The sequence below is a fragment of the Dichotomopilus funicola genome (genome assembly GCF_033296635.1).
Source record: "Dichotomopilus funicola strain CBS 141.50 unplaced genomic scaffold C8A04scaffold_73, whole genome shotgun sequence".
Classification (NCBI taxonomy): Eukaryota; Fungi; Ascomycota; class Sordariomycetes; order Sordariales; family Chaetomiaceae; genus Dichotomopilus; species Dichotomopilus funicola.
In genome coordinates, this window is record NW_026944094.1 from 125,770 (window position 1) to 139,014 (window position 13,245).

At 54.2% G+C, this 13,245-nt stretch overlaps 3 protein-coding genes across 3 annotated transcripts; all 3 read right to left on the reverse strand.

Moving 5' to 3' along the window:
• Window positions 1-1,250: 1,250 nt before the first annotated feature.
• Window positions 1,251-2,431, reverse strand: C8A04DRAFT_31835 (uncharacterized protein; the record flags this gene model as incomplete). The annotated part of the gene is made up of 5 exons (XM_062781889.1): window positions 1,251-1,458; window positions 1,546-1,899; window positions 1,970-2,028; window positions 2,104-2,342; window positions 2,419-2,431. 5 exons carry the CDS (start codon window positions 2,429-2,431, stop codon window positions 1,251-1,253), a joined length of 873 nt encoding a protein of 290 aa, XP_062634027.1.
• Window positions 2,432-3,647: 1,216 nt separating this feature from the next.
• C8A04DRAFT_31836 (BRO1-like domain-containing protein) lies at window positions 3,648-6,795 on the reverse strand (the record flags this gene model as incomplete). The annotated part of the gene is made up of 3 exons (XM_062781890.1): window positions 3,648-4,799; window positions 4,856-6,431; window positions 6,518-6,795. 3 exons carry the CDS (start codon window positions 6,793-6,795, stop codon window positions 3,648-3,650), a joined length of 3,006 nt encoding a protein of 1,001 aa, XP_062634028.1.
• A 2,546-nt stretch (window positions 6,796-9,341) lies between these two features.
• C8A04DRAFT_14767 (fungal-specific transcription factor domain-containing protein) lies at window positions 9,342-12,717 on the reverse strand (the record flags this gene model as incomplete). Its single annotated transcript, XM_062778228.1, has 5 exons — window positions 9,342-11,907; window positions 12,009-12,139; window positions 12,242-12,259; window positions 12,448-12,472; window positions 12,566-12,717. The coding sequence occupies 5 exons, from the start codon at window positions 12,715-12,717 to the stop codon at window positions 9,342-9,344; spliced, it is 2,892 nt and encodes a 963-aa protein (XP_062634029.1).
• Window positions 12,718-13,245: the final 528 nt, after the last annotated feature.

Genomic DNA, 13,245 nt, shown 5'->3' on the forward strand with positions numbered 1-13,245 from the left:
GTTCACTCTCTTCCCAACTTGTTGACCGCAAGCCGAGCTCGTCAGCCGACATTACCCGTCTCAAGCCCTCCGCAAAAAAGCAACATCAGCTGCTCTGTGATATCTCTCGACATCCCGAATCCCGCTTGATCCGATGTCGCAGGCGGGGCATCGTTTTTTTCCCTCCCCACTTCACCACGTGCTCGTGTAGACGTTTTCCATTAGCATTGGGCAAACGTCATGCGCAGCAACGAACTCAACCCAAAACCCAATCGCCAACCGTCCATGCGATCAAGCGATCGAGCGGTGAGCTCGGTTGCCAATTGCGATGCGAGCACGCGGGCGGGGAGCTCCGACCCAAGGGAATGGATGCGACATGCAAGTCGCCTGGTCCTTGCAACGAGGTGTGAGTGGGTTATCAAGGTGTTTTTATTTTCTTAAAAAAAAATCAACAAGCACTGAAGTGGAGCAATTGAATATTCGTCTTTCTGGAGGTTGTGGGACTGTAGGTATGAGTGCGGAGGCAACAAGAAGCAAGTCAAACTTCACGACCTTATATTAACAGCCCATATTCATTTGTTAGGTGTGGCTCTAACCGTATAGTTGTAGCTCCGTATGAACATTACTATGATTATGAATGCTATGAAATTGTCTGTCTAAGTCCCCTCCAGGTACCTATTTAACCAGGACTGGGAACGATAGCCGAGTCGTAGCAAACCTCATTTCATGCTTAACGGCTATTAGACGGTACGACAGCTCTTGCCGCTATTCCTATTCTCATTATAATTGTTTCCTTTTTAACCATTCGTCCACGCCTTCACCCTAAGAGGATGTGCACCGAATCCACTCAGCAATTCAAAATGTATTTGAACTTTGAGAACCACTGCCTAACCTCCCCGGCCCCATTTCAGTCACCAGGTCAAGCCAGTCCTCCCGTACAATGGCCGGATTAAATAGACCAGAACGTGTGCTTGGAACGACGTGGTTGAAATCTTAGACATCAGATTATTTCGAAAGATTTGTCACGGATTCTATTTTCATTCCATGTTTGTTCTCCCTGCCCTGATTGTTTTAATTAATTATTGATCGGGGTTGTCGCCATGGACTTTGCGCTTCTTTAGTATGTCGAAGATCGTTTACGGGCGGAGCAACAGATTGTGGGTGTGTATAGAACGTACAATAACACGAACGATGATGGCTCGAGCTGTTGCAATGATTCTGCCTTGAATTGGCCCCGACTGTAACCCGTTGGAAACAACTCCGGCACCTGATTACTTCTCGTTCTGTAGGACGTTGTACAGACTCCCAATATGCGGCTGAATCTCCACCACGAACTCGTCCCCGTCGTGCAATAGTTCCTGTGGTTTGTGTGCAAAACCAACACCAGCCGGCGTACCCGTGATGATGACTGTGCCTTTAGGCAGCGTTGTGCCCTGCGAGAGGAAGCTGACAATTTTTTCGACAGAGAAAATAAGATCCCTAGATTCTTGGTTAATTATTGCTCCATTGCGTGCATGGTACGTTCAAAGGGGCCGAGAACGAAACGACACGAAAAGAAAAACGTACGTCAGCCCACTATCCTGCACCACCTTGCCGTTTTTAATCCCGCGAAGCTTCAGCTTACCGACGTCCGGGACTAGCTTCTTGCTCACAAGCACCGGACCGATGGGGCATGCGCCGTCAAATCCCTTGGAGTAGCACCATTGGGTCTGGGCAAACTGCGATGCACGGCTAGAGATGTCGTTGCTAGCCGTGTAGCCTAACACATAATCGAGGGCGTCGGCCTCCGATACGTTCTTGGCGTCCTTCCCCAATACGATTGCCAGCTCGGACTCATAGTCAGCCGAGTCGCTAGCGATGGTGTGCTTCGGGATGATGGTTGGGGCAGGGTATGGGTCGGCGAGGGAGGTTTGGGGCTTGCTGTATGAGGGGCACAAATATTAGCATCACCAAAAAGGAGACATCGACGTAACCGGAAAAGGGAACCCACAGGAAGACGGTCGGAATCTCGGGGATGCTCATCCCTGCCTCTTCAGCGTGCTTCTTGTACTGAGTTTCCAAACCCTTCATCAGCATCTATCCTCTAGGCTCCTTCCTTATGTGTAGACCTGGCGAGTAGCTTACGTTTAGCCCAATACACCGGATGGTCCCGACCTCCTGCTGGGTCAGGGGCGACAGGATGCGTCCGATGACGGCGGTCTCGCCAGTCGGTGACCCGGTGTCTAGTACAGAGGTTCCACTGTACACCTTCACCTCAACATCTTCACCTTTGCGCACCGCAGCGCCGACGTCGATAGAGACGTCAGCGGGCTCGCCGAGAAGAACCTTGCTGTCGTCACCTTTGGGCGCAAACCGAACGAGGCCTGTGTTGGAGTTAGTGGTGAACCTTCGGAGTTCCGGGGCGTTCGTGGGGAGCGGGTAGGAACCGCGGAAACTCACGGTCGAACGACATTCTGGCAGATATGAGACCAGCAATTCCGTGGTATTATGGTTGAATAAGGTAAATAGTGTCGGGCCCCTGTGAGCGGCAGTCTGTGTTGTTTTCTCAATGACTTGTTGATGTAATGAACGGCAAGTGTAAAGTGGAAGCAGAGTAAAAGTGTCTGCGGGGTGTTGGATGAGTGTCCCTGCGGATCTTAAATATAGTTCCGGAGGTCCGTGACTTCCTTGTCTTAGACGATTAGGTACATGTACGTATGTACTGTTGAGACGCCAAGTCGGGCCACAGCGCATCGGCCGGGGAAACCAATTAGCCTCAAGGAAGTACTTATTTGCTCGTGATAAAAGGCTCTGCCGGGTGTTACTTTACATCTTGCCGTCGAACTGCAGCAAATGCCGAATGACGAGCGCATACCCAACCCACAGCTCCCGTTCATCTTCCTCATTACACCCCACTTTCCCCGCAGACTGGAAAGAGAGGATGAGGGGTTAGGAAGCTCCCCAAAACGGAGTTTTGGTTGCTCTTACGAGTCGGCTAATCCGGTGCTTCGTGATAATAAGTGCCTAGGTTGCTAGGTACCTGAGTTGGTTATTTAGAGGGCCTTGTGGCCGGCGGCACCCCCGCGTTCAGGATATTGATGGTTGACTTGTTACCCGTTCGGGTGGGTGCCGACCTCCTTATAATTACATGTACTTCATTATGTGGGAACTTCGTCCTAACTAAGTCCTAGAGGATCCCCACCACCGCCTAGTCAGATGCGAGTGACATAAAAACGACATTAGTGGTGCACAAACAGTTTCCCTAATTCAATTACCAACCATTAAAAGGTTGACTTTCCTAGCAACAACACAACTCCAACATTAACAGTCGGGTACTTTGCCAGATGTTTGATTTTCCCAAACACTGCATCCCCTATGCCCCTCTCTTCTTTTTATATCACCCCCTAGAAGCCCACTAGAAGCAACAGACACCGCCCAAAAGACGCAGAGGGGCTCATATCAAAATCACGGACCGGATTAGAACCAAGGACTGTATAATGTTGTCATAAATTTCTTACTCTTCGCTGGCAACACTCAACCGCATCATCACCGGTTTCCGAAGTCTACTTGTCGTGAATCCAACCCCCCATCGATTACTCCCGCCAGCACTCCCATCCGCGCAACGCGGCCGATACTCGTGAGTTTCATCCCACATTGCCCCCCTTTCTTCAACGCAAATCAACAGCATCCTACTTCCACGCACTTAAACCCGCCCACGGGTCCTGCCCTTGTGCCCCCTGTCCTCCCTGCCCCGGGGGCCCATATCCCTGCTGCTGCGCTGAGCCCGGTCGCCCAACGTTTGGATCACTCGAATAATGCCCCGAGCCGTAATGGATCGTCTGTTGCGGGCCGAGTGGCGGGGGCCCCGGTGGTGGCGGTGGCGGGACAAAGTTGGGTGGAATGTAACTCGCGTGCTGCTGCTGCTGTTGTGTCGGCGGTTGGTGTTGCTGTTGGTGTTGCTGTTGGTGTTGCTGTGGCTGCTGTGGTTGTTGAGGCTGCAGAGCGGATGGGTTACCGTAGGTGCTGAACCTTGAGGGTTGGGAGAAAGATACTTGAGTAGGAGGCGGGGATGCGGGACCGCCGTGTATGGGGCCGATGTTGAAGGTGGATTGGGTTGGAGGTGGTGATGCCGGGCCGGGAATGCGGCCGTGGGAGCTTGGGTTGTACGGCTGTTGCATGTAGGACTGTGGAGCCGTCGTTTGGTTCGGTGGAGGGGAGCTGGGGAGTTGATATTGGCCGGAGAAGTTGGTCTTGGGGTACGACGGCCCAGTGCTAAATGTGAGGGGGGCAGGTGTCGGCCGCGACGAGGTTGGCTGAGGCGATGTTGGCGGCGGCTCCATCGACATCCTTTCCATTAAACCCCGTATCCGTTCCTGCTCCAGGGCGGCCTGCGCGCCCTTGTTTGCCGCTCTGTCCTGTTCGATCTGGTTAAGGAGCTGGGCGCCTTCGGCCCGGCGATTATTGACAAAGGTGTCAACATTCTTTTCCAAGCTTTCAACCGTTTCCTTCATCTCCTTGTACCACGTCTTTGCGCTCTGTAGGCCGGCTTCAAGATCCAGAAATTCTTGGTACGCCCGTTTGTATCTCCCGATAACGGCTCCCCTTTGCCGCTGGAATGACTCGTATTTGCTTTGTTCGGCACGGACACGCTTGTCTTGCAGTAACCCATTGAATGCGACGGTTAGCTCCCGCATCAAGGCCGCTTGCTTGTGTGTTGCTTGGACCAGGCGGTTCTGGTACGGCCGATACTTTTCTAACTCTTGTTGGAATAGCTGCTGCTCGTAGTTGGCGATCGACTTCTTGTTCAGGATCAGAATTTGCGAAATATCGTCGTTGTGTGCCTATTCGCTGTTAGTTGGGACTTTTAACTGGGAAAATATCGCAAACCCCTGCGTACCTTCTCTTTGAGATCCTTCAGCACTTGGATGCGCTCCCTTTTGATCAAGTTCAACCTCTTCAAAATATCCTCCACCTTCGCGATCTGGTCCACGACACTCGGGCCTCCGTCATCGAAGTCGGCGTCAAGAAGATTGGGCTCCGAGGACGGGCTGTTGACATTGCTCGATTTGCGTACTCTCTTCACGGCTCGTTGGAATAACGAATCAACCTCTCCATTTTGCGCAGCCGACCTCATCTCGTGGAATTCGTTCTCGTTCTGCCGCAGTTTGGTAGCCAGCTGACCGTCGCTCCTCCCAGCTTCGTCTAGCGCTTCCCGGTAGTTTCGAATATCCCCCCTTAGCGTCGTTGTGAGTCGTGAGCTGGGCTGTTGAGTCCACTCTGATTCGTATTTTGACCTCATCTTCTCGCACACGCTTTCCTCCATGTCGAGCTGTTTGCTACTCCTTTCTAGAGATGTGAGGATCGACTGCTTCTGTGCATGCAACCCGTCAAAAATCCCGGAAGGGTCTTCGTGGTCGGCAACATCGACACACCACGTCCGGAAATCTTCGTCAGGCACAATTTCCTGATCAAACCCACCCTTCAACACCTGAAGGGCACCTGGTAATCTCAAGTAGTCCAAGCTCGCAGCCATTTCGCTGTTGGCAGTGTCCACCCGCTCCGTCTCCGCTCTCACTAACTTGGCCTTTTCCTCATCGTACAAACTGGCTGATTCAGTAACGGCGAGGGGAACAATCTTCGCAAAAAGGTCGGGGCCGGTGATCCGCTGGATATCCTGGCCGGCGTAGAGTTCGCTGACCGGGATCGGTTTCGCGGCGGGCAGTTTCGCAACGGCCGGCACTCCAGCCGCATCGGGCACATTCTCATGGTAGATGAAGTCATTGTCCTTCGACAGCTCCCTGAGTTTCTGCTGAACCGCGGCTAGATGCCTTTTGGTGATTTCAGCTAGTGTAACTCCCGTGTCTGCGGCCAGATTGGAACTCGGGGGTACGGTGCTGGGGAAATTGCTAGCTATTTTGTTGGCTTCTCGGGCATGAGTCTCGGCCACCTGGAGGCGGGCAACGGCCATGCCGTGGGAGTTGGCGTCGTCGTCGGCAAGTGCCTGGTAGTATTGGGCAATGGAACTCGTCAAGCTGAACTTGGACTGCACCATAAGCAGCCAGACCTTTTCAAATATCGCCTTATTCACGTTCTCCTGCACGCCCTCAAGCGCCTGACCGTAGAGCGTGGCCGCCTGACTCGAGAGTTTTGCGAGGAGCCCGATTTTCTTTTGGTCGGCAATCTGCTTTTCGAGGAAGACTTCCTGAGCTTGTGCCAGCATGACGTTTATAAGCGCCTTGACTGTGTCGCGGCTCAGATCAGAGGACGGCGCGTGGAGGAAGTTTTCGTTGATGTAGGTGAACATGCCGGCTGAGGCCTGGAAGGAGTGGTATGCCTGTTTGAGGCCCGATTCTTCGGTTCGTGTTTGGTTGGCAGCATGGCAAGACAGAACGGCGGAGATGTTGAAAATGATCGAGGCCTTCTCGAAGGCCAGCGAGTACTGCGCCGTAGCTTTATGGGTGAAGGCATCGAACCTGAACCGGGATATGTCAGAGCTGGTGACCAAGCAAAGGGCCACGAGGCGGCGTGGTTTTGGATAAGAGATAGGGGTGTTTGTTACCATGTGAAGGATACCCTGATATGTTGCTCGTCAACTGGAAACCGCAAGTCCAACAATTCAAGCTGGCCATAGTATCGGTATAGCAGGTCCCTCCCAGCTGTGCTGTCCTTCCCAGCCCCCCGCATATCTTGCCGAAGCCGGTTGAGGGTGGCGCATTCCTCCGCATATCGCTCGGGATCGTCGCCGTAGGTATTTTGGATGTATGATTTCAGCGGTGTAATCCAATCTATCTCGTTTGTGGCCTTGAGAGGCACCGAAATCATCGGTGCTTGCGTCATGGTGTCGAGCTCAAGCTTTGGGATGGCGCAGGGGTAAGATGTCGCTTGGGAGAAGCTCGAGTGTGTGTGTCGGTATTTCGCCCAGCCTTCCTCACGTAAGAGAAGTGGCGCTTTGTTGAAGTTGTGGCCAAGATCTGCCGGGCGTGTGAGCCTTGGGCGAAGGCTTTTGGGTCTAGAAACTGGAGGTTGTCTTGTGAATGCGGCTCGATGGCGGGGTTGGAACCGCTGGCTGCCTGGGTTACGTCGAGGTGGGTTACGAGGGTCCCTATCGCCGAGCAAGGATGTATATTGTCCACAAGGACATTGACCTCATCTCAGCACCTAGAACATCCGCAAAGAAGAAAGGAAGCACGGGGCTGAGGTGAAGTTAATTGTCGGGGCCAACGACAACTCCAGTGGCTCAGCTCTAAGGATGGAAAGGCACGGCGGCAACAGATGCTCTGGAGCTACGGACGGCACCTCTGGAAGCAGCGACATGCAGTGGGGCATTCCGCGAACGCTTGGCTCGCCCCTAGTGAGACCCCAACCTCAAGGTTCCAGGCTGCCCCTCACCCTCACCATGGAGGGAAGATCCCTGTCGATTGTTTCCGTCGGTTGTTAGCCGCAGCAAAGACAAAATGAACCAACACCCGCGAACACTCGTTTCGAGGCCGCGCGTTTGTGAGGCGGGCATTGCGCGTTTATCGAGCTGCCGCCCTTCTGGCAGAACGGGCAGCGGTCGGCGCTGCACCGAGCCCGGCCGTTTGGGCACCCAAAGCGATCCTACCTGACCAGTTGGGTAATGACCCCGCCTCAAGTCAGCAGCGGCCCCTCTCGACTCTGCGACGACGGAATATTTCTCAAGCGAGGACAAGAGGAGAAGCGCGGAGCCCGCTTTGTGTGACCTCGCCGTAACCGCTGCCAGTTCCTATATCAAACCAAAAAGACCATGTCCCTACTGCAATCATACGACAAGGTGAAGAGGGGTTCTGGGTTTTGGCTGGGTGAGCATGAAAATGTCTGATCGCCTTCCAGTCAATCATGATTAAGAAACGCCCTCCGAGCAGCATCTGCGCTTATTTAGCGTCTGCATATGGCACGTCTGTTCACACCGCCGGCTAGAATCTGTGGGAAAGCAAGCAAAGAGAGAAAAAAGAATCGTAAAAACCCGAGGATGGTTACTTTGCGGTTGCCAAGACCCCGTCAATCAGCCATTGATTGGCTTCAAGGCACTCGAATGGAAGCGCCGGATGATGAGGGGTGGGAAGGGCAGGAGGGTGACGATGTTGGTACTGCCAGTCCTGTTCCCGCATCGATTGATAAACGTTTCTCGAACGCTCGCTGCCCGCCTGCCCGGTCCACAGGACTGGTTGCGCACGCAGCGGCCCGTTCTCCCCAATCGCGCGAGCGGGGTGGACCTGGGGAGGCAGGTGGGGGTTGGCGCTTGCATCGGGCCATCGAAGTCCAACGTGGGCCGGGTACGAAGTACCGGGGAAGCTGATAGGCGATTCCCAAACAACCTCCCTACCCACTGAGTACATTCCTGGTATAGGTCGTGACGGAAGCTTGCTTTTGGGATCGACCTCCTGAATTTTGGCAATTGGGTACCGACTGTCTCGTATACTTAGGGGAAAACATCAGTCTACCTCGCCTGGCGAAGGGAACTGGAAAGTCCACCTTTGAGAACTCAGCACTCGATCCGTAGTCGAGACGACCAGGAAGTTACGCCGGCGGTTCTGCAAAGGCCGTCACCCTGTGCGGCCCCCTCGGCGGTTGTGCGGCCCAATATGCGGCCAAACCTTGAAAACATGCTGTGCAGCCGAGGTGCCGGTTCCCGGGCGGCCAATTCAATTTCTATGTGAGAGAGCAAGAACGTCTAAAAGCAGGAAAATAACAAGGAAAAAATGGAACCAATGATGATTGAAATTACGATGATTAGTCTGTCAGGGAGCGCGGTATCAACATCGAGTCTTGCCTTCCCAGGTAAGGTATGTACACATGTTAGCCACATGTGGCAAGTCCACTCCATACATGGTTCGGCCATGGCCAACAGAGATACTTCATTGACGCTGCCAACATTCGCTTGGTGTTGAATCCGCTATAATACATAGTTGGGACATCTTACGCCAGTATTCGTATTTTCATCATAACTCGTTCTGGCCGGCCAACCGATACTAGGACAACAACTGCACATGTGCCGCCATAATACCATAGGGAAGAGCAAAACGCTGCAGCTTTTCCATCTGCCCACATACCCCACGACTTTTGATGATATGTCCCATATTCAACTCAATATGTCGGCTTCGTAACACACACACCGCACCGCCATATATCCCTTGGCACCTGTTCAAAATGGCATCGGGTATATGAGAAAGGCACGCATTACTAGGAATGGCCACTCTGCTCGACTATCATGGAAACATACGCCAATGAAAAGAGAAACAAAAACCTGGAATACCGCCCGAGAGTTGGGGGCATAGGCTAAAATGGCAGGTTATCGAGATTCATCGGGTTTCCTGGGTCGTTCTGGATGCCGAAGAATTGGAACCTAACACGCAACACAAAAGTTAGCTGGGGTTCCTTGGAAATGATTGAGGGGGTAAAGTAAGGACGCACCAGTCCTCCACATTCAAAGTCGCGGGAACAGGCGGTTGCCCGTGCACAGAACTTGTACTCCAGCTATCGCTTGGGCTTTGCCCGTCCATTATCGGCGCATCAAACCCATGCCACATGCCCCCCGCCACGTTACCCTGTTGCTGGCCGGTTGAAAAGGGTCCTCCCATGCCGGGCTGCAACAAACCACCCCCGTTCGGTTGCATCGGGCTGCTGGCCAGTCCCCGCTTGTTGTTGAGATTGTTGTTGTTCGGGGTGATAGGTTGACCAAATGCGCTGGTGCTATCGGGGCCTGGTTGTTGGGGCTGGATGTTCTGCTGCTGCTGCTGCTGCTGCTGTTGTTGTTGTTGTTGCTGCTGTTGCTGTTGCTGCTGCTGCATTTGCGCCATCATATGGTGGTCTAGCGTAGCTTGAGCTTGTGGTGGCGAAAGTTGCTGATACAACGGAGCGTTGGCGCTCTCGGGGAAGAGTTGATCGGGTTGGAAATTCTCCCAGATGGCCTGCGACAAGTTCGGCGAGTTTCTTGTGACGAGGTAGAGGTCGGGTGGTGTCGCCGGAACGGAGAAGGACGGGTTGAACGGAGTAGCGGGCCGAGTATGGGGCCGTGAAGCGGTGCCGCCCATGAAGGTGTCACCATTGTTGCGGGCGTGCGGAGATGTGGCCGTGTTGTTCACAGCGGCAGTGGTTGTGGGTGGCGGCATTGCGCCGAGGGCCGGGTCGGGCTTGGCCGCCATGCTTGGAGTCTGCGGTCTTGAGCGTTCATACGATTCTTGCGGCTGGGGCGTGCTCACGCTGAAGTCGATGGCCATCTCATCATATTTGCGTTTCTGCTCCTGCGCATACCGATGCTGTTCTAGCTGTGACACGCTATGCTGCGCTTTGCGGTGTCGCTTGCCAGCCGCCTTTTGCAACCGTTCTTCGAGCACCTTATTCCCAAGGATCGACTGGAACAATGTGTGCACCATCTTGCCGACAAGCCAAACCTTGGAGACATCCTTGAGGGCGACCATACAGGTCCGTATCCGGTCTTGCGTGACTTGCTGAATCGATGGCACCGGTGACCTCATCTGATAAACATGCATGATCAAGGCTGAGAACAAACTGTAGACCACAAACGCCGGGCAATACCGGAGCTCCCCGCGGGCCGAGAGATTTTCAATGATAGAGGTTATCATGGCGGCCGCTTGGAAGGCAATGTTCCGGGAGGGATACACCGAGTCATCCCCAAACCTGTGGGAACCACTCGGCGGCATGTGGGCGCGATGGAGGAGGCAAAGGGTGGTGTAGTAGTTGGAGTGGAGTAAGGCTGACCAGAAATGGTGGTTTGGCACCTCCCAATACACGATCTTGGGGCAATTTTGCAACCAGTCTGCAAGCGCCATGTCACTGTGCGTGAGGTCGATCGGATTGCTCTTCCGCCCCTTGGCGGCCACCGAGTACTGTTGTGAGAGCACGAGACCCATAATCTCGCACAGCTTGACGTATTGCAAGAAGAAGTGGATGTGGATCGGATCAGGAGGGCATTCGCTCGGCTGGTCGGGCTCGTCCTCGTTGAAATCGTCCTCGGTGAGCATTTCTACGTCGGAGTCGTCGAGGTTGATGTGACACGGCCGGCCCAGGGCGACGGCCACTGATCTGTCACGGGTGAAAAGAGTCCACCATATCCGCTTCCATAGCCGCTTATCCGACTTGCTGAGTTGTGACCCTTCGACACTGCGATGCATGCCCGAGCCCTGGGCGACGATGGTTGCGACCCGAGTCCAGTAGAAGACGTTCTTTGTGACGTCCTCCGGGCCTTCCCAGTACCAGCCCATCAGCAAAAGGGACTGAACGATAGTAACGCGATCATCCTCGTAGCTGGCATCGTATAAAGCCTTTGCTCTTTTATAAAATGTTAAAGCCGCAGGTGTGGAAGAGCCGTTCGCGTCCATCAACTGTGGGTTGGTACAAACGCGAGAGCCCGCAAGCAGCATAGCTTGTAGTAGGAGGAGCGAAGGAGGGTTTTTCGAGTCCCGGTAACGACGGAGAAACTTTGTTTTGTTGATGATGGGGACGATTGGGTGTATCCATTTGAAGTAAGAGTCGATCAACTCGTCGCAGAGAGCTCGTGGTGGGAGGAGGAAAGCACCCCGTTGGTGGAGAATCTCGATTTCCACATTGTCCAGCTCGGTCAACCGGGCTCTCGATCCCCTGATGTTTTCCGGCAGCGGATAATGCACGACATCGCCGTCATTCTGGCGGTCGTGGACTAACAGCGTAAGGTTAGACGATTCGCCTAGGTATGCCACCCTGCCGGCTTCGGTGATGGGTGCCCTCGTAAACTTGGGTTTCATGACAAGGTCCATATAACTAGCAAGCGTGGCATTGTCGAATTCATCCTTCTTTTGCTGTTCTGCCTCGGTGGTGGCAGTGGAGGGGGTACCCTCGTGGGTGTGGTAGACGGCGGGGGGTCGGGTGTTCCCGGCTGGGAATGCGTTGGTGCCGGGCGGAAGCGGCGACCGGTCTTCTTCTCCTCGTTCACTGCTTTTCAGTTAGTGTTGTTGGTGGTAGGAACAATGGTAGCCGGCGATATGTGGCCCCCAGATCATAATGGCTGGCCGCCAGGGCCCTGGTGTAAGTACCTATCTGAATCCCTGGATTGCGCAGTGGTGCTTTGAGCCTTCTTTCGTTTTGGCTGTGGGATGCGACACTCTATCTGGAAAGCGACGCAATTGGTACAAGGGACACCGAGGCTTGCGGCATCACAGCGAACCTGTCAAAAGCGGCGGAAGTAAGTAACATGGCCGTCGGTAGAGATTAGAAGAGTGGAAGGATCTGCAGCGGTAGCGGCCGTAGTGCATTCAGGTTTCCGTACTTTTCGGGCGTGACATGTCTAGTGGTGGGCAAATTGTTAGTTTCGATGTGTCCCAAAACTGCCGGATGTGTGGATGAGCCGAGGCACGATACGCGAGGCTGCCCGCAATTGCGCAACGAGCCTCGGGACAAAGCACCACATCTAATCCACCACGAAACACGGCTTTCCATCACATATAAAAGGAGTATTGCCTAGCTGGTACTCACCTCGCAAGCTCTAGAGGCTCTTTGCCTGTTGTTCACCGAAAAAAACTCAAGTCAGCCAAAACCCGAAACCTCGTCCTTTCGGCCCCTCAGGGCGCGGGCATAGTCGGACCCAACCAACCTTCGAAAGCTCATTTGTCCCGCGGTTGTCGTCGTTGTCGTCGTCCCGCCCGATGCGGTAGGTGTTGTAGACGAATGCTGTGACGGCGACGTTGACGGCTGTCCCGTGGACATAGTATCGGTGGGCGTCCGGGCACCCGTATCGATATCCATCTCGGCGACGACGAAGCGAGCGGGGCCGGAGCGGCTGGGTGGATAGGGAGGAGATAGGCGAGCGCAAAGTCCAGTGCTATTGCTGAGCGCGCGATAGAGTCCTCTTTCGGGATGGGCGACGGCGATGAGGGAATGGTTGTTGCAAAGCGACAACTGTGTTGCGTGGCCGGTGTCCTCAACAGACCGAGCCGTGTGGTCCTCTCGTGTTCCGCCACCGCGCTCCTCTGATCGTCCTGCGCTGGGGACGGGCCCGGGGGGTCCGCAGCGACGGGCAGTTAAGAATTCCCCGTTTCCCCCAAAGTTGCGCGACCTCTCTCCACCTACCTACCCGGGTGTCCCAAGTGCAGGTTTGGCCACGGTGTGCAGGCAAGGTACGAAGGGCGGCACAGAGAATCGTCGGTTTTTATATATCCCCTCAACTGGATAACTTATAAATCTGGTTTCTTTTTAGAGCTGTTTGTCTCTAAGCAATGAGAGAAAAGTTCTACCAGGCTTCACCGGTCGCAAGGCGAGGGGCACGGCGGGCTT